We start from the raw sequence: 20756 nt of genomic DNA, 5'->3' as shown, positions 1-20756 counted from the left end.
ATGTGCAGCAATGCTTTTAGGAAGTAAAAAACTGATGGATCGTGCCATCCATGGCAGCATTTGTTCAGCATTTGGTACAAACGGGAGGAAAAAAGATACAGAATGCATGGATTGATTTTCAAATTACCTCAATATTTTGAAAACATTTTCACCTGCATGCTGAGAATGCTAAGAATGGCAAGGAAGGCAATTGTGCATTTGCAGAGCCTCCACTGCATTCATTTATAAATTACCTCATCACTGACTGAAATTAACACTGATTCTTACAGGCAATTTCTCAATTTCCAATGCTAATTACATTTTTTTTACTTTTAAATTCTGTACCACCTGTTTTGGGCAAGACATCTTAGGCAGCGCGACCGCATTTAATCACAATTTTAATTAACCGCCCTGTAGATGTGAAAAAGAAGCAATTATAATGTAGATGAATGATGATTTTTCTGCATTAAATTGTTTTGTTTCCCTGGTATGTTGATTGTAACACAGCACACAAATACAGTAACTGTACAATTTTTTTCTATTGTAATTTAGTAATTGTTTTTGGAAAACCAGTTTGGGAATGAGTGACTTCATCTGTTTACAAATTGATTGATACTGTTCACTCACTGATTGCCGCGGCGTATATTTTGGTATTGCACAGCCTAGCATAAAATATAATTAGAGATGCACAGGCTTTGCAGCACCATTTTGGAATCTGAAAATCAACTGTAACTGAAGTATGTTTTCCTTGAGCATACTAGTATCAGTTGGGGCTGATGAAATGATAATCAAAACAATGGGCTTTCCAATTCCACCACTAGTAGAAACCCTTGGTTTCAATCTGATAGTCTAATATGGTAAGTTTATGAATTACTCCGTACTAGGCCTGGGAGCTGGAGGCTGGCAAGTCTGAGGCTTGCACAACTCACTCAGATCTGTATCACGAGAAGCATACCAAGTGAGGTAAGGAAACAATGATGAAAAATAAAAGAGTTGCTGCTTTGGCAATGGAAAGATTGTTCCCGACACCCCGGCACAATGCACTGGTGTGCTGTAGCTCTAGACTATCTCATCTCTACACGGTGATACAATAAGATCACATTCACGCTCCTGGCTTCAGATACTGATCATGAAAGCCCTACCTCATTGCAGATACATTCAAAGATCTTATTTACGTGAAGCAGAGCTTGTTCTTCTCCCAGCTAGGAAGGGGATGGTGGTGGCGGGGGAAGACAGCCATGGATAACTGTTTATTTGAAACCTGATGCTGACTGATGGCTAGAATATCTATGCTTACTATTCTCACATGAATTAGAAATCCCTTCAGGAATGCCCTATACTAACATCACATCCACTCCCAATCTCAGGAAAGTTCTCAGTTAATACCCTTCATTGGTATCACAGGGCTGATGTCTCCCTCAAATTCTCCAACGAATTGTTCTGAAATGTGCTCACTTGGATGAGCCCTGGGCTAGGCCATTTCTGCTGGCCTGGAAAAAAGGGGAAAAGGCCATGTAAGCAATTGTGGATGTTCAAAGGAAACTATTTACGAGATCTCTTCATCTTCTACTTTGCTTCTTTTTACACTCCATTCCTTAGAAGATCCTAAACCGGGACAGTTCATTAAAAGGTGAGAAGTCATGTTGGTCCTAGCCATACATTTGTTCTAAAACATAGCAAAGATTATGGCTTTACTTAGAGCAATTTCCAGATAGAATGTTCTGAGTTGGTACAACAAAGCAGATAACATTGAGGTAGAGTTGGGGCAGGAGGACTATTTGGATCAACTTGTATTTGTCTGTCTCTCTTATAAATAGCTGCTAACAAAGTATTAATAGAAAACACCAAACTAATGCCAAAGTTCACCTCGTATATTAAGTAAGAATCTGCCCCATTAATATATTAAAAGGTCTATTCTTTAGCCAGATTGTAGATTTGCATGTCTAAATCTTGTTCACGACAATGGGATTGGACACAAAAATCTCCCATAAAACTAAGAGAATAGGCCCGCATTGCTATGCCCCTAGCAGGATGTCTCTTTCATGTATGATAGTACACAAAAACTAGCTATAAAAGCTTATTCTTGCCTAGACACCCCTACCTGTGTCACCTTCTCTAGCTGTGAGAATTATTTGGTATAAATGAGCATTGAGTAAAACTACTACTGGAAAAAAAAAAGGCAATTCATTTCAGTTAGTAAAACAGTCATTGCTAACAAAGTGTGTTTAAGGGCAGGTGGAAGTGGGTATGTGTTTTACTCTGGAGATTTAATTTCCGATTTTTAATGCAGTCTCACTGGTTATTAGCAGCAATACTTTCATACCGCTGAATATTTTTCTCTCCTTTGCCACCTTCCTCACCTTCCTCAGAACAGCTCTCGTGAAAGATGTTGTTTTATGAATGGAGGTAAAAATAACCTTGAATATATCAAATTATAGCCTCTTTACATAACGAAAAGGGAGTGATCTGGCAATAGATTAAAACAAATTTTTTTTCATAAAGTTGTTCCAGCAATACTGCTTATTTGGAAGTTTCTAAAAGTGGTAGCATCTGTGATCCTGCTGGGACGGGATGTCATCCCACAAAGCATTCTATGAGCAGTTTGTCTTGGAGAGAAAAATAAAGTACCTGATCCCGGGCCTTAGTCAGTCTTAGCTCCCCGTATTTTCACACTCTGACCCACTGCGCGTTCCTTCGAGCAGAGAGCTGCTTCCCATGGCTACCTCCTCAATATAAACTTGCTAACTAATCTCTTAGCAAACACTTGAAGCAAACCTGAAGGGAGGAAAAAGAGGCAGAGGGGGAACAAGAACCCCTCGGCATAGATAAAGCTCAGGACACATTCAACGGGACACTGGAATCTAAATTTAGTACTAAACTTAACTTTTCTTTTGAAGAGGTAGCTGTTGTCTGTGGAACAGGGAATTTTTTAATTATTTTCTTTTAAAATCTCAATCCTAATTCTCTAATTTTAACACAAACTCCCTTGATTCTTTTTTTTTTTTTTTTCCTTGCTGGTAGCAATGTGCCTACCCTTACAGGTATTTGTAAATGGTTTCTTTTCTAACTGAATATCTTTTTAATAATGTATCTTTTTAAAAGTCTGCCCAGACTGTGAATGCACAAGGTAACTTTTCCTTAGGAATTTATGCGAGAATCCACTGTTGAAATAAATAATGACTTCCAACCAATGATCAAAGAAAAATAAATCTTTTACCCTAATAAGACTTTTTAAGACTGGAATCCCCTTTTTAAATGGATAACAGTTAAAAGGCTACTGGCAGTCTATTTATTTCCAAAGCTGTGTTTTAACGTTGGCTACATGTAAACTGCAGAAGCAAATGAACCCTAGGGTCTTCGAAGTTAAAGCTTTTAAAATAAAGTTGGTATGTAGTATTTGAAAACATATTGTTTGGAATTTAAGTTTTAATATCTAGGAATAAACAGAGCATTAAATCAAGCAAAACTGTGACAAGGCCAATATGCACATGGACGATGCCAGGAAGGCATCTTCAGCCCTTTGTTCACAGCTTAACAAAACTGTGCCGTCACACCACTTTAGTTCAACAGTGCCTGTCGAATGGGCATCAGCAGATCAGCCAATGCCTGTCATACACAGAGGCTGAAGACGGTTTGAAAGCAAGGGCTTATTTGACCCCCAAGTCTAGTTGGAAAGTGGCGAGGGTTTTAATTCATCTAGTAAAGACAACAACACCCACCCTCCTGCAAAGGTAGAAGAGATGAGAAAGGTTGAGAAAAAAATATTGTCTCAAAAAATAAACATAAAGGACGGAAAAAAAAACATACTTGGGCAAAGAGAGCACTTTTCATATTCGTGTTCTTTGTAGAGCAATTATAAAAGTTTTGCAATCATAGATTTTTTCTTAAAGTGACAATCCCGATACTGAAATAAAAGTTTAATGTCATTGCTCTTTTAAGACTTTCTCACGTATTTTGGCCTTTAAACAACTGAATAAATGTTCTTATGTTATCAGGATAGGAGGATGTTATTTGACAAAGGGAACCTGCAACCCCATTTATTCAAAGAGGTATCTCTTTAAATGTATTTTTGCTACGTGGCTGTTTTTGTTGACAAAAATGCCTAACTTTTGAATAGACAGTCTCCTGAGCTCTGGTCTCTGTGAACATTTAATCTGCTCCCAAGCGGAAACCTGAGAAAACAAACCTGGTAAAGAGAAAGGTTGTTAACTTCCCTACAAGTTAGCAATTCGGGGGGAAAAAAGAACCACCAAACCGCCTTATTTTCCTCCTATAACACTGATCATGAGATTTGGCTTTCAAGCTTTAGTAAGTTCTGAGGAGGTGCCTCAGAACTTTGCTCCTGTTTAATTAAGTGTGCCCACTCCTCTTCAGACATCCAATCAGATGAAATGAGAGTGAACCCCCTCCTCCCCACCTCTGGAGCAGGGCTGGTGAATTCTAGTGGTAAGAATTAGTTGAAGGTGTTCTGAATCTCCCAACCTTTCAAGATTTGGGAAGTATCAATAATTACTCACCACTACACCTTGAAAAGCCCTGGGATCCTGAGATCCATACAGGAGTTGAGATTTCCCTAACAGGAAAGTTGAAAAGCTCTAGCTCTCAACCTCCCCACCCCACACCCCCTCCCCCCCACCTCGGTCTTTCACTCTGCTACTGTCAGTTTGCTGCCTGTTCTTTAGCTGTCTCTTTTCCAGTCCCTACCCTGTCAGTTTCTGGCCTGCCAATTTCAACTTGAAGCTTGACTGGGCTGATTTGATGCAAATACCTCCAGGGAAAACCCTGAAACTGATGAACAGTTATGTCAAGTCGATTTTGCACCATCGGGAAAAGGTAACCTCTGAGAGAAAAAAAACAACAAGGTTAAAGAGACAAGGGCTTTTCACGTGTAATACCTCTGCTGCACATCTCGTTCACTGTTTACCATCCCTCAGAAATTGTAACTGTCAGAATTAGTCCTAATTGCAGATGCGAAAGCTGCCATTATAATAAAAACAGAGGCAGTGCAGGCATTAAATGTAGCAGCCTAATTTGTGAGACTACAGAAAAGGTAGAGTAAATGAATATTTCATTACTTTAATTACCAGGGACTACTCTTTTCTTGCTGTCTTATGATAAGTGTTGCTGTAACTAGCAACAGCAAACATCCACTAAAACATAAAGTGCAATAATCGTCCTGCTGTCAGGATCACCGCCTTAAAATACGAGCCGGGAAAAAAATATAATGGTTTATCTATTTCTTAGAGATTGCAGAAGTAGAAGATGGAAATTCATTTAATGTCAGGGGAAGAAAAAAGCACACACAAAGGCACCAGTAAACAGGTTTTAGTCAGAGAATAATGGCTCCAAGAGAGAGAAGGAAAAAAAAAATCAGTTGGCTATACGTTTGAAGTGTTAGCCCTAAAAGAACGTTAGAAAGTGAAAAGTAGGAGGTAATAGTGTTTGGATTTTTTAAGGCAAAATTTTGTTTTGTGTTGCACAACATAATTGCTTGAACATTAGAAAATAAAACTCCAGTGACTGGGGGAAAGACAAGAGGAAAGCAAGTGGTTTTCAAATGATTAAGCAAAGGTGGAAAAAGTTCAAGTTGGCAAAAGTTTAGAAGCTCAGTCCAGTTCCACTTAAAAAAGACTAGATAAAGCCTGCCAAAAAAAGACTTTGCCTGTAGTTTCATAGTACTGACTCGAAGATTTGGGAAGTATCAATAATTACTCACCACTACACCTTGAAAAGCCCTGGTCATCTCTCTGTAAGTGTCAATTTCAGCTAAAGGGGAAAAGCAAAAGCCGGGAGGGGGATGGATTGTGGGAGGGAGAGGTGGGCCTGGCAGTGGGGGGGGGGGGGGGGGGGGGAGGTTGCTGAGACTGGTTGAAGCCAGCCTGTCTCTGCATTTATCACTTTGTCCCAGAGGAGGTGTTTGTTCAACATAGCAGTTTGACAGCACAAAAACACTGTGGCCAGAAGCCCTATCAAAGAACCTACTGACACATATCATTTGTGGTCTTGGTTTCACAGGGTAAGGCTACCTCACACTTTATCTGCACAAGTATAAAACTCCACACATTTCTAAGTGTTCAATATAGTTTAATGCCCTCCCTTCCCCCCCTTTTAACTATTACAAACACTACTTTAAAATATTGTCTTTATCCAGGACTCCTGAATACTATTTAAAAAACCATAATAATTTGCAATCAAGTTAGCATAATCTACTTTAAGGTTGGTAATACTGAAGGAATACTGAGGGTGGGGAGGGGACAGTTTAAAAGCACAAAGCTTGTAATTTATCCTAAATAACACACTTAAAGTTGACATTAATAGATTCAAGTAACTTTTGTAAGAATCATGTGGCACAGGGAACACCTTTTTTCTTAAAATAAATCCTACTAAACAGGGGTCTACATTAATTCTTCACCTCTACTATTTTCATTGGAATATATTTCATTCACAAGCTCTAGGACTATAGTGAAAGAGAGTTGGGGTTCTAGGGTGCATTTGTGTATGTGGAATGTGTGCATATAGGCTGTATTTAGTTTTCAAATTCCCATTAGTAGAGCAAAGGTGATGGGAAATCTTTAGAGGACAACCATTTTGCTTAGAGATTCTTCCCTTTTAATGGGCCTATTTATTATGAAAACACAGCTTACTGAGTTCTTTATATATAAACCTCACCTCTTAAAACTGAGAAATCTCATGATGTGAAACACTTTAATTGATGTGCTTTGTGTCTAAAATAGAAACTGAGGTACTTCCAAGAATAGGCAAATTGCAAAGTTTCCTTGATTACAGTTACTCAGATATAAAAGACAATATAAATATAATTTAAACTAAGAAACAGTGAAGTTTATATTTTACATTACAGATCACCTGGGCACTGAATTCCTTGAAATTTAGTCATCTGTTTAGGACAGAGAAAAAAAATCTCAGATCTTTATATAGCAAGATATCTTCCTCTGTTGATCTATTATTGATTGCTTATTTTTAGGAGGGAATGTCTATCATCTTGTCAGGAGTACCTTTCTTTCCTATTTTTGATTATAATAAGAAATGTGAAACAAAATTAAGAACAGAAATCACTATATCGTCATATTAACAAGCTAACTATTGAAAAAAAATCCATTACATCTTTTTAATGTAGAATATGTTTCAACTTTTTGGCATGGGAAATCATTAATGACAATGACCTGTTCCCAAAAGAATGCTGTCATTTACCTCTATCACCTGAGATTATTTAAAAATGTTTCCACCTTCTTGCTGTGACTTAAAAACACCTTCATATATTTGCTCTTACGATAAGAAGTTAGCTAAAGTGACCAGTTCTGCATTTGTCATTTGCTTGCAAGAATATCTTCACTTAAGTAGGATTTAAAATCTTAACTTCAGAATAGCCGAGTTCAGAATTAGGTCTCCTCCAGTTTAAAGCAGCATATGTATGGGTTCAAGTTGAAATAACACACGGCAACCCAGAAAAATGAAGAATAACTAAAAACAGATTAGATACAATAGAACAAGACGTTTAATCCCGTAGATTATAGGAGAAATTATCTGGAGTCTTCAATTTTATAGTAACTTTTTTAAAAAAGGAAAGGTAACTTAAATATGTGCACTAACCTTTCGATATTTCTTTTAACTTTAACAGTTACTTTAAATCTCATCCCCTCAACTCAGCTTACTAATAGACCTAAGTTTGTTAAAAAAAAAAAAATCATAAATCGTTACGACGATTACATTCCTCAACTGAAAAATGAAAGCAAAGTTCAATCAGATCCTTCTCGAAATGTTTGCTCCCCTTACATCCTTTACGTGTTCCCGCTGCTTGCTCTTCCAAAGTCTGGTTTTTGGGAGCCCGTTATTAATTTCTAACCAAGACTGCAGCACCCACTGTAATGTACTTGGCTTTATTAGATATCGTATGTTCCTGGGCCACAGACACAGAATATCTGATGAAACATTGATCATCTTCCTTCTCCTTTCAGCTCCTCTAACTTTCCTGTCAGGAGCCTGGAAAAATATGCACAGTTACTGTTGCTGAGGGGAGACAAAGTTTAACTTCTGGGTTGGCAATCGGAGAATAATTCATGAGCAGATTTCTAGCAAATGATATGATTTGCTAAATTTTGGTCTTTGATTTATATTTATGTACTCCTGCTACTGTTAAGGTTTTGCCAACCTCAATTAGATCATGAATGAGATCATTTTAATTCAGCCCCCAAACTGTGACCTGACCATGGTCTGAAAGTGTTCAAAAAGTAATTTTAAGCCTCCCTTTGATTTGAAAAGGAATACTGCATGCTTGGTCGTTCATACAAATAACATAAAACTTAATTATTGGATGATTTGGCAGAGGACCTTTTTGCCAAACAACAGTCAATGCCAGCTACTGTGATGCTGGCGATGCCTGGGCCCCCGAGCACACAGCCCCCTGTATACAGCATTTGTTCATTGTGTCTCGGGGGCAAGATGCTTTCAAACAGGATTCATGGATCTGGGAGGCAGGGTGCAACTCAAAGGGTGTACCATATTTATAACTCCAGTTAAAAAATGCTGTCTCACCTAGAAGGGAAGTAGATCTGCGCTGTCAAATCACCAGGAGGCTGTGACAAAGGGAGCTTGCAGCCTGACACACGGTGTAACAACATAGCAAACACCTTTAATCCTGTCATGTCTCATACCCTTTACTTTCTCACACATTTGTGGCTGCTTGAACGTTGACACCTACACTCTTTTTCGAAACTAAATAAGGCAATCTTATTTAAGCCCAAATGCAACACCTGTAAAGTTATTCTTGTGCCCGGCAAAAAATAACCATTAACTCCTTCCTCTTATAAATGCCTCTCTGCTTGCTTTGGCAAGTCTCAAGTTGGTAACAGTCTGCCTGGGGCCCTGACTCTGAGGTTCACATGACCTTCCGAGCTCCGAAAGATAGGCAACACTTCCCCCTTGAAAAGATGCGAAGGCTGTGATAATGTCACTGTCCCAACTGGCCTCTTACAGCTTTTTGAGCTGAAGCCCCTTTCTTCATCACAAACTTCTGGTGTCTTTTATAGTAAGGAGAGAGGCCCCAGTTCTTTATTCCCTCTAGCTACCATGGTCTAATATTTTAAAAGCTGGAAATGAAAATAGCTTTTCTAAAGATATTTCCTGGAATTTTTAATGTGCTGCCTTGATTCCTTTTTTTTTTCCTTGCCAATTATAAACCACCATTTGGAGGGCTTATGAGCAATGTAAGTCCACCTCATCTAATTAAACCACATTGTTTTAAAAGCTTGAACAGTTTTCATGTCTACAAGACTTGTCTGAATAATAAACTGCTAGAACCAGAATTCTGAGTGTCTTTGGAGAGCCGGGATTTTATCTGCTGAGAGCAAAGGGCCAGGCACTCAAAGAGTTAAAGAGTGTTCCCGCATTGCTGGGTAGGTTAATATCACAGCTGCCTAGTAAAGCATTATCCCGGTACCTCGCTTAACAAAAGCCTCCTTTTGCAAACAGACTCCCACTTTCCCCCCAAGTGTCCAAAGGTGTTTACTGAAGTAAATCTGCCTAAATCCTTCATTGCTTGGGTCATGGGGGTGGATAGGAGGGGTGGAAGGTGTAGGGATAATCTCTTTTTGTAAATTCTGTAAATCTTCTGGGAAAAAGAAAAAAAAATCAGGAATCTGTGTCACATGCTCATGTACAACTTCTAATATCTCCGCTAGTTCTGCTCTTATAAGCAAAATCAGTACAGTGGCTATCAGAAAAGCCCTATTTCCAATTATTCACTGTGCTGTTTGACGCGACTGCACTTCTAAACTTATGTGTGTGTGAGTGCGTGTGCGCGCGCGGGCATTATGTGCTTAATCTAATTGTTGAAAAACTGTTGGTATCCAAAAGTGGTTTCAGAAAGGGGGGAAAAAGACAAGATAGTTCAGGAGCAAGATAATGTAGCTGAAAAGTTGTCACGAGAGGTTTCTGCTCTTGCTGTGGTCTCATTGCGATACCATTAACTGCATGTTACTTTTGCATGTTGAAAATGGAGGCAAATAACACAGTAAAACCTGACAGGTCCGCCTGAGAGGGTTTAAACAGTTCCCAGTAAGAAGGAGCCCTTGAGGCATAAACTTTCTCTCTGAGGAGAACATGAATACCACCAACCCCTCCCTACAAATCTTGAAGCATCCAGTTTGAGATACAAAAAGGCTGTCATCTCACAAATGTTAAACATACTAAAAAAATCTGAAAAAAAAGTATGGAGAAGGTGTGAAAAACGTGGCACTTTACAGCCCTCAAAGCTTTTTAAAATAGAACAACTTTTCCCCCTAAAATTCTTTTCAGAGAATTTTTTTTTCCTTTTTGGCTCATTTGAGAGTTTCTTTCTTGGCTTTTTTCCCCTTTCATTTGAAAATATGAATTATCATAAAAAGTCAGGGGAAAAAATGGGAAAGTCTTTTCCAGTTTTCCTGAAGATTTATCAGTGTGTTCAGGCTGGGTGTAAGCACTTCTCCCTTTTTCTCTGGGCCAGACACCCATCACTGAAACCAGAACAGGGCCTTGGGAGACTTTATCCCTTCTCTCCTCCAGAGCAGTCTCCAGCTGCAGCAATCCCCCCCTCCCCCGCCGACGCCCCCCCCACCCCACCCTGTGCCCTCACCTCTCTGGTCTGATGATAAACAATAAGTAAAGCCAAATAGTAGGCAGCACTCAAGAGTGGGAAGTCCACACACCTGACCCCAAGTCTAACAGGCTTCTGAGGGAGAATTTGATCCCTCTCTGACACTTTTTACCTCAAGTGTTGAGCGGGTGGCCATGAATAGTACAGACATGCCATCTTGTAACACTATATGCCTGTCAGGAGGGACAGGGCCTGGTCAAGCATCAACTATATAAGGCTGGTAACTAGGGAAAGCCCAACAAACAGCCACAAACACCTAAGTTATTTTACTACCCTCTGCCTCTCTCCTCTCCTCCTCTCTCCTCTCTCCTCTCTCCTCTCTCTCTCTCTCTCTCTCTTTCTTTTCATCTTGGCTTTCTGTGGCAGAATGCAAATGGAGCCTGCCGGCGGTGAAAGGGCTGAATTGTGATTAAGAAGAAGAAGAGCTCCTTTCTTTGTTCTCCCCTCAGGGGATGTTTACTGGGAGAGACACAGCGGATCAGATATGAAAGGCATTCAGGTCAGCATTGATGTGAGCGAAAGTGAAATCATACCTAAGGCATTCAAAAGACCGCCGTGTCAGGGGTTCAGCTAACGGTGCAGCTACTGTGCGTGTCTTCCCGGAGAGGCAAAAATCTTTTCACAGACTGGCGATTTTTTCTCCCTAATTTACTACAAAATTATAAAAGTTTCCCCACCCTATTTACCTCCTACCAGATGACACGAGAGTTAGTATTTTCTCTCCTTTTGGACCACACGCGAAATTAGACTAACTTCTAATAACTGTATTACCTTAATGAACCAGCAAGGCACCATCTGAACTGTGAAATACATCTTTTTTAAGCAGATGTATTCATGTGTGATACATATATGCATAACATGAAGGGGAGAACTGAATGAAGAGAAAAGCCAAAAGCACACACATGGATGGCTTTTCCTCTCACTTTTCTCAGAGGAAACACAAGACAACACACACACACACACGCACACGCACACGCACATAGTATAAAAACAGTACAGAACACCTTAAAACGAAATTCTTTATTTACTTTGTAACTACTAGTTACACTTTTCCTGAGAGTTTTCACTCTGACAGGACTGTCACCCAGGATAAAAGTATTTGGCACATAGCTATTAAGGCAAAGACTTCCATAGAGTCTGCTGATTATTACTGCTTTCCTTTTAAAAAATGCTTGATGAAGAAATACTTGGATCTTACTTTTTAAAAGTTTACACTCCCCACAGCCCAAATAGTCATTCAATAGATTTTCCAAGTGGTAAGCTGATGTTGTTTGTATAAACAGAGCTATGTAAATATATACAAAATTCACAAATCACAGCAAACATACAAATAATAGGGAGGTGCCTAGATGTTTCAAGGCTTAAAAATGAAAAGGAAAATCACATTTCATCTTTTGATTGGTAAAGAAAGAAAAGAAATGGGGGGGGTAAAGGCTATATTTATTGGTTTTAAATCATCCTTCCCTCTGCTCTGAATAATTTTTTTTCAACCTTCACATCTTGGCTAAAAAGCATATTTGGGCTTATGTTAACATCTGCTTTTGTGGTGACATTTAATTCTGTATATTTTCAACTAGTGTTTCTGCATCACAGATTTTCCTCCTTTATCTCTTTGCTCTAAAAAGACAACCAAAGAGCAATCAAAAAGGTGTCTGACTTGGCCATTCAGACAATTGCCCCCTTGTGGGAATGCGGGAATGAATGGTACAGTGGACACCCCAGCACCATTGACGTTATAAACATGTAAATGAAACACATTAGGGCAGACAATCAATTGTCTGTGAGCATTGCAAACCTGCACTCCCTCTCTCTGTGACAGGCACAAAATAGTGTCTACCTTGGGAAGCCACGGTGCTGGAGAGGAAAAGGACAAAGAGTTCCCTTTCACACAGAAGAAAATGCACCTTAAAAGCCTTGGAAGAATGCACATGACAAAAACTGTTGTAAGGAAAAGAATCTCCCACATCTTGGAATAAACGCGGCTCTGCTAGAGAGCTAGCAACACTGTCCTCTCCTACCTTCAGGGTAGACATACATTTCTCCAAGGAAATATTCTTAATACGGCATTAGGGTCTTTGATAACCTCTTGGAATTTTCTTTACTTTGAGCAAATTAAGCAAGCAAGCAAGCAAGCAGCATCGGATACATATGACATAGCAGTTTAGCAGGGAACTTTACTCTTGGCTTTATTCGTGTTTGAAAATAAATGCTTAAAGAAGTGAATTTATTTTTATTTGGCAACAGAGTAACAACGTAAAGTTTAAAATCCTTAGCTCACCCTTACCCCTGGTGGAGCGTCACACTATGGATGCCAGCAGGCTAGTGGCTCTGTTACGAAGGAAGGCATGTTCTACCTCAATTGACTTAGTTTTTCCAAACCAAAATAAAACAAATAGATCAGTCTAGATACATAGCCCTCAGTCTTGTGTGTGTGCAGCGTGACGAAACTTGCAGAAGATCTCCATAGAGAGAAAAGGATGGAGATGGATATCTTTGGAGCGCCCTCAGAACTGGTACCTGCCACACAAACTGCCTCTGAGAGCTTTGAGAATCAGCAAAACGGGCTCCCTATAAACTCACCAACTTTATGAAGAGAGCTACTTGCAAAAGATTTCTCCACTTGCAAAGAGAACCAAGTCTGAAGCGAGTGTAATCCGAAGGCAACTTCCCTGCCTCAGTGTCTACTAAGGGGCTCTGACTCTGGGCTGCACCATCCCAACTTCACCTCTCAGAGAGGAGAGGCAGGAGCCACATCCTTCAGAAGGGGCAGAATGCATTTCTTTTCCTTTTTATTTAAGCATCTCTGAAACGGAAGCAACTTCTCCGTCCTCCGCTGCCTCTAAGCATCACCACCAGCGCCTCCACTCCCTTCAAGGAAGTGGTAAGGAGAGAGGGCTTATCTTAAAAAAGGATAATCATTTCTGCTCATCTGATTGTTTCTCCCCTAGGGTCCAAAGCCCTGAAAACATCCAAATTCATCCCTTTTCTTTACCACTGGAAGCCAGGGACCAAAGGCATTTGTAAAAATCTTCCCCACTCCGCCCCCCAACACAATCCCCAACCCTTTAGCTGAAAGTTTGAAGAAATATCAAATTTAACTTTTCTTTCTTTCTTCCATTTCCTTTTCCCCTCCACTCCTAATTCAGTTTTCGTTTAAAAGACGACTTCATTCCCTTTTCTGAAACACGCAGTCTCCGGATTTGATTTTTGTGACAACCTGCGTGTTTGTGTGCGATTTTTCAGAGGCTGAGGCTGGAAGGCAGTGGGCTGGGGAGGCTGGCCCATCTTCCCAGGCTCCACAGGAGGCAGGAGGGAAGCAGGAGCATCCCCAGGAGCCAGAGCCCGAATCAAGGGCTAAAGCAACAAACTTTGCAAGTTACAACTGGGCCGCCAGTAGCAGGCAACAGCCGGGCATCTCCTGCTCCAAGTGCTCATTTCTGACTCCAAGGCTGTGTGGAGATAGTGGGGTATAATCAGGGGAATGGAAAAGGGGGGCTGGGTTTTCCCCCTCCTCTCCAGCTTCAGTGAAAGTGTTACAAAGTGAGTCAGGCGACTGAAGATCATCTGACTGAACTTTCTTGAAACCGACACACATTCTTGTCCGGCAGCAACTTGCTTTTTGCCTCCTTCCCCCTCACCCCTCTCCCCCTTTCCTCCTGCACATCTTACTTTCTGGGAAGAGATTTCATCCTTTCCATGTGGGGGAAAGGAGACTGTCAGCTGTGGATTAACTTGGCCCTGGCACTGTCTTTACCAAGCATCTTGCTGGCCTGAGAATCTTGAAGGCTGGATTTTAGATTCTTGTTTCTCTCTTTGCACATTTATTTCCCTCAAACTGCCTCCTTCTCCATTGTTTTTTAATAATTGTGTACAGCATCATCTTCTACCCACATTCTTGACCAGCCTTTCAAACACACACACACACACACACACACACAACTGCTTTACATGTTTTTCTTCTTGTCGTCTTCATCTATATATACGTTGTTGACTTCATTTAAATTATATAACGTGCCATTCTAGTTTCCTGGATGACCATCTTTTTATTTCCTTGCAGCTTCTTACTTCTGTGATTAGTATTGCCATTATTCCTTTCCAGGAATTTCTATATGATTTTGATAAGCATCATCATATTTAGTGTTATCAGCAAAGACACAAGCTCAAAAGTGACATCTTTTCCATGAATCCAGGAAAGAAGAAAAATCCACTCAGTTCAGATAAATCCTGGCAATCCCCAAAGGGAAAGGCATTGGATATGTGCTTGATGAGAAAGAAAATGAAAAAGGGGGAAGAAAACTCTTCTACCTGCTTCTCAAGACCAGGGCATTGCTCAGTCAGATTAAACCTGAAGAAAAGCACTGACAAGTAACCAATTCACAGCCTGTTTTTCACAGATTATTTGGAAAAAGAGACAGGTAATAGTCAAAGTTAGAGAAGCTGTAAGCAACGGACAGGCTTGCTGTTAAGTGTGCAAGGTCTGAGGTAAATGTCTTAAAATGTGCAATTCAACTTTCCATTTCGGAGTGTTGAGGCTTCTTCCAAGTTAGTGGCTGGGCGGAGGAAAAATGGTTGCAGTGTCCATGGCTGAGCACCTCCCTGGCACTCTGTTTCACCTGCGAAGCCCCCAGCAGGCCTCCTTTCCTACCAACCCCAGCCCTTAGGGTTCCCAAGAAGCTTGGAGCTTTCTATTTCCACAGACCTGGGCTCTGGCCTGACCTCACTGCCGGGGCCAGGCTGGTCATCGGTGGCAAAATCCCAAAGGGGGTGGGAGGAGGCAGGAAAGCAGAAACAAACATTCTAAATAGTCTCTTCTGCAAAAGAACACTTCTGGGAACCTTGCTTTATATCTCGTTCTCTTCTCTCTCTCTCTCTCTCTCAAAAAATGACTGTTTAACATAAGAAAAAAAAAAAGCCTCCTTGACACAAAGCTTTTGTTATCCAGTTGATCAGCACCGTGCTTTAGATACTTGTAAGAGGGGGGAAAAAGCCCCACAACAGACATTGATTTTAGAAAATCAATAACCAACATTTAATAAAAGGAACAGAGGAAACACAAGAGAGGAGAGGGGGACATTAGGTATAATTTTAGTGTCTACTAAATTACCCAGAGATGGAGAAGGGGAGGTCTCCTGTGTAAGGACCACCTTAAATAATGCCAGATACCAGAATGAAGAAAAAAATTAAATTAAGAGAGAGAGAGACAGAGATACAGAGACAGAGAGAGGGAGAGAGAGAGAGAGAGAGAGGAAAGACTGACTTAAAAAGAGGCAGCCTCAATTGGATCTTGGGGAAGGAGCTCGGAATATATTATCGTACTTGTTTTCTTTCTCCCCCCCCCTTTTTGTAATACTAAGCCAAGCAAATAGATCAAAGGCAGCACAAAGGGAAAAGGCAGGATAACGTAACGAACAGTTTCTGACCAAAATTCCTCTTCACTCCCCCATATGGCTCGACACCTCTACCACAACAAGCAAAAGATACACACACACACACACACACACACACACACACACCACACAACCTAGAGAGACAGAGAGAGAAACATCACTTGTCTCTAATCAAAATTCTCTCTTCTTTGTGTTTTCTCTCTCTCCCGCACCCCACACTGCGCCCACAGCCGCCCCCTCCCTGCGCCGCGCAGCTCCGGGGCAGGCCGGGGGCGCGCACAATTGTCCTCTCTAGAGGAAAGTTGCTCCAAGTGGGCCGGGCGGTCCCCGCGAGGTGCGGGCTGGGTTTGCGGGAGGCCGGAGGCCGGGCTGGCGCCGCGTCCCCACGTCCAGCTCAGGAGCGTCAACGCGGCCCCGTGCCGGGTGATCAAGCTGAGATCGAGGGGAGCGAGAAGTTTCCTTTCCCAGTCTGAGCTGGCGCTAGTTAGCTTGTTTGTTTTGGGGGGTTGGTTTTTCTTTTTAAACTCAGTATCCTCTGTCAGCTCCCCCCAGCACCCTCTCTGGTCCCCAGCTCTCTCCCCTCCCCCAGGCGCCTTCTGCGCTCTTGCCAATCACTTTTCTCTTTTATTCCCACGATTTTGTTGGGGTAATACCTGGGGGGGGGGGGTCGATCTCTCTCTGTCTCCCTGTTTCTCTCTTTCCTCTCCTTCATCCCTTCTCTGCCTCTCTCCAAGATAGACCTTATTAACAGTCACCCTTTTAATCTCCCACCTCTGGTCTGTGTGTCCCCCTTGCACCCCCATCTCCTGACTCAGCTTGAATAACGGGCTCCTCCTGACCATGTAGAAACTGCCCAGAAAAGTCTCCCCGCTCTCTTCGACCCCTCCAGTCCCCGACGTGGGGCTAGAGCCCGCTGGAGAGGAGCCACCCACCCCCGAGCCCGCACGGACCCTGCCGGACCCGCGCAGGGCCGGCCGAGTCCCTCCCACCCAAGGTCCGGGCGCGCCCGGCCGGGCCCGACTGCCCGCGGACCGTTACTTGGCGTACGGAGCGGCGGCCGCGAGACTCCGGCAAGAAACTTTAAGCCTTGCGGAGGCACAGCCCCAGGCCCCCTCTCCCGCCCTCGCAGCTCCTCTGCCACCCCCGCCCCCGCCCCGGGACCCTGCACGACCTGGCGACCGGGCCCCCGCCCTACCCTTGCCGGACACTCCCGCAGCCCGGCCGGGGACCGGGCGGACCGGGCGCTAGAGGAGCGAGAGGCGGAGGCAGCAGGAGGGCGGAGGCGGGGGCGCAAGGGGGCGGCGGGGGTAGGGGCGCGGGGCCCCCTCCGGACCCCGGCGCTCGGAGCCCCTCGGCGACCCCCGCTCACTTTGCCAGGCACTTCCCCAACTCCCTGGGTCCAGTCGCCGCGCGCGCCGGGCTCCGGCGCCGGCCACGGAGAGAGGCTCGCCCGCGAGCCCTGGGCGCCGCCGCCGCCGCCGCCTCGGTTCCCTTTCCCTTTCCCCCTCCTTCTCCCTGGGTCTCGAGCCGCGGAGTGGCCCGGAAAAGTTTGGTTCGGGCCGCTTCTTACCGTTTTTCCTCCTGGGATTGGCTTGTTTGCGCCTCTTGCACCGGGGGCCATCCGCCATGATCGGCTGCTTCATTGATAAGAGCGGATCAGATGGCAGTTCGCATGGACTCGGCGCCCTGCTTCGGCAGCACGCAGGCTCGATCTAGCAACCAAACACAGCGACAATGTGGGCATCGCCCGCGCCCATTGAAACGCGCGCGGGCCGCCCAGGGGAGCCGGGCCAGGGCCCCGGCGAGCACCCATCCGCGCCCCCCAACGCCAAAGCGAAACTTCGGCGGCCCCCTCCCCGCCCCCTACCCCCCAGCCTTGGCCCCGAGGCGCTTTGTGTTTGTTACTGTTTGGTGTGTTGCACCCGCGAGGGGATCAGAGAGACAAGAATTACATCTTCAAAATGAGTCATAACTCCTGACCGTATGAGGGAATGCACACAGCGGTACAGTAAGGCTGCTTGACTCAGGGCTAGGCGGACCCTTTCCGCGGAAAAGTCCTCAGCCCGGCTCGGGAACTTGGGGTGAGGCGAGGCTTTCTTTCACTCTCATCTTGTCGCACCCCACCCCCCCACAACCCCATTCCCCAGAGGAAACAAACAAACAAACAACGCGAAACAGCCCCCGATGAAGCACACTCGGGCAAATTGATAATAGTAATTATAGGAAGCCCACTCGCCCCGCGCCCCCTCCCCTCCCCTTTCGGAGTTTATCGAGGCACTGTCTCTACCTCCCCCCCCCCGTCCCCCGCCCCCAAATTAAGATTTCCCGTTTCACGCCGAAATAAGAAGTATAATTATAAGCCTCTTTGGACACTGTCGCTTACCACCCCCCCACCCCCCCCCTCCACTTTGACAATATTTACTTAAGTATTTTCCCCCACCTCATTCACACACATGCTCCCCTACACTGGTTCCCTTAAATAGTTCCAGTAGAAAAAAAATTTTTTATCCCCTCAAGAAAGGAAAGAGAAAGTCCAACCGCTACGGCAACACTTTTAAGCTGTACTAAATGATCGTATCCTTTCTGGCTTCCAAACTTTTGTACCTAAAAATCGAGAGAGGCGCTGCATTTTTTCAGCTGAAACTGTCAAAACTTGGAGAAGGGGAACCTCGGAGGCAGGCAGGAGAGGAGGAGAATCCCGAAACTCGGTGGAGGTTGGGAAGATGCTGTGCCTCGAGGATTAGTTTAAACAGGGGCTATAAAAGATGTAACAGATGCAAACTGTAACACAAGGGCCATTAACCCTTTCTCTGCCGAGCACACTCAGTCCCCACGCCCCACACCTATTGTCTCCTGTGCTAGAAGCTTTGCAGAAAACCTGGAAAGTGAGTATCAGTTTCCACACATTTGCTGAGAGGGATGGGGGGGAGTGTGCATAGAGAAGGGGAAGTGGATGATTTAGAAAGCACCTTGAATTTAACCTAGGCATAGTGGGTGACTTTTAAGTTTGACACATTTTGTCATTTCTTGGCTCTCCTATTGATTGGAAATTGTTGGGAAAAATCCTGAAATAAGGAAATGGTCACACAAGTGTCTGGGATGAAACAGCTGGCCTGTCTGTATTCATGCTGAGACTTACACACGATTGCATATAAATACATGTTTAATAAAGTAAGCTGCTAGTTTTATGAGCATGTGTGTGTGTGAGGGAGAGACAGGGCATTTGTGCTGTAAACTTTATCTTTGCCTGTTATTTCTAACTCTGGAGTTAGTAATCTTGCCTTCATCATTATAGGGGGAGCATGTAAAATATATAAGTAGGTGGGAGATAAACACATTCATGTTAGCCGGGCACATCACTGTTCCTGGGAACTCCAGCTATCTCTCTCGACTTTTCAGTGCCAAAGTATGGAATGGGATATGTGTGTGCATGTGTCTCCTGTTAAATCCATGTCTATAATACTTTGCCATTTAAAATACAATTTCAAAAGTTACCCTCAATTTAAAACTCTGATATCCTGACAGCAGCTTTCTTCCCAGCTGTAGTGACCCCCCACACACACACACTTTGGTAAACGACTCAAGTTCCATGAGGACTTTCACTTCTTTATTTATCATCACAGAAGTGAGGTGTTACTTCACATACATACACACACAAAGAATAAAATAAAGAAATGAAACTCGCTAAGCAGACAAAAACAGGCAACTTTCTGCTTAGAAAACAGCCTTCTCCTGTGGGAGAGGATGCACTGCCATATCTAAGAGAAAGACTTGCCCCTGAATTTGGTAGGTTTGTATCGATCAAGTTTTGTAATTATTAACAGGTATTTGCCAAGTTTTAATTGCTGAATACAATGAATTGGAACTAGATGCAAAAATAGAGCAGAATCTCTCCCCTTGAAGAGTTTTCATTCCACCGTGTAGTTCTCAATAAAACTTTTCCTAGGCTAGGTAGCAAAGGGCACCTTTGGTTACCTGAATGGACAGGTACAGGGCAAATTATCTGGGTGAGGAAAAAGGAGAGAAAAGGAAGGAGAGAGAGCGGGAGTGCCAGAGAAATCGAAGAAGTCACTCCTGGGAAAAGCTTGCCATAAAGGAGCTAAACCCACCTGAAATTCCTGCCCACAGACACTCCTTCTCACTTCAGACTCACATCCCCACTTAAAAGGAGAAAAATCATAAAAGGACGGTGGGGGATGACCATACCAAAAAGGAATAAAAAGAGAGAAAAGGGGAAAAAAAAACCTACCTGCGAAGTCTTGTTTGTAGTTTTGGCCAGAAATGGTGAGAAGAAAAAGCATGAAGAAGCCGCGAAGTGTGGGGGAGAAAAAGGTGGAAGCGAAGAAACAGCTCCCGGAGCAAACTGTACAAAACCTCGCCAAGAGTGTCGGGAGGCAGGACCGTTATTCCTGCGGAGCAGGTTAGAACTGATCTCTTTCGGCCACTCCAGGAAACACAAACCTGGGGACGGACTGACGTGTTACGCCTCTTCTAATGACATTTTTTTCTTTTTCTTTTCTGTAGGAGAGAGAGGAGAGACCCTGAAACACGCGCCACCTATCTTTGTGGGGAGGGATAATTGAAGCGCCCTGAGCGTGAGCATCATGTGAAAACGTGATCGCCAAGTTTCTCTCTGGGAAAGGATCTGGGATAGATTATACCTTGAAGTCTCCGCAAACGCTTTAGTGGAAGAAATGAAATTCCACCTCCCTCCCTTCCTCTCTCCCTCCCTCTCGCCTCCC

The 20756-nt window shown here is 43.4% G+C and overlaps 2 protein-coding genes across 5 annotated transcripts in view; one reads left to right on the top strand and one right to left on the bottom strand.

Annotated features, from left to right (window-relative positions):
• Positions 1–20462, bottom strand: part of LOC111144776 (zinc finger E-box binding homeobox 2) — a 134704-nt gene extending 114242 nt beyond the window's left edge. Inside the window, exons 1-2 of one of the 3 annotated variants that reach the window (XM_022499240.1) lie at positions 20264–20462; positions 17585–17726 (exon numbers count right to left, since the gene is read on the bottom strand). In XM_022499240.1, coding sequence (XP_022354948.1) covers positions 17585–17657 — 73 coding nt within the window. In that variant the 5' untranslated portion in view covers positions 17658–17726; positions 20264–20462. Of the gene's footprint in view, positions 1–17584; positions 17727–20263 lie in introns of those variants that run through there. The other 2 variants (XM_022499247.1, XM_022499230.1) reach the window with 2 other exon arrangements.
• Positions 18604–20756, top strand: LOC111144795. Of its 2 annotated transcripts, XM_022499268.1 has the most exons (3): positions 18604–18899; positions 20284–20434; positions 20539–20756. In XM_022499268.1, the coding sequence occupies exons 1-3, from the start codon at positions 18789–18791 to the stop codon at positions 20595–20597; spliced, it is 321 nt and encodes a 106-aa protein (XP_022354976.1). In that variant the 5' UTR covers positions 18604–18788; the 3' UTR covers positions 20598–20756. The 2 variants fall into 2 exon arrangements, 1 of the variants encoding a protein (XP_022354976.1); XR_002640432.1 differs by lacking the exon at positions 20539–20756 and having other exon boundaries at positions 18800–18899; positions 20143–20435.

Source organism: Enhydra lutris, unplaced genomic scaffold (genome assembly GCF_002288905.1).
Source record: "Enhydra lutris kenyoni isolate GAN:26980312 unplaced genomic scaffold, ASM228890v2 scaffoldscaffold1, whole genome shotgun sequence".
In the NCBI taxonomy this organism is placed as follows: Eukaryota; Metazoa; Chordata; class Mammalia; order Carnivora; family Mustelidae; genus Enhydra; species Enhydra lutris.
The sequence above is the reverse complement of the archived record's forward strand: the minus strand, read 5'-3'. Positions and strand labels throughout refer to the sequence as shown.

Coding starts and splice junctions, on each gene's coding strand:
- LOC111144795 (XM_022499268.1), top strand. CDS start 18,789: ATGCAAACTGTAACACAAGGGCCATTAACCCTTTCTCTGCCGAGCACA. Junction 18,900..20,283: donor CTTTGCAGAAAACCTGGAAA/GTGAGTATCAGT, acceptor TCTTGTTTGTAG/TTTTGGCCAGAAATGGTGAG. Junction 20,435..20,538: donor CCGTTATTCCTGCGGAGCAG/GTTAGAACTGAT, acceptor TCTTTTCTGTAG/GAGAGAGAGGAGAGACCCTG.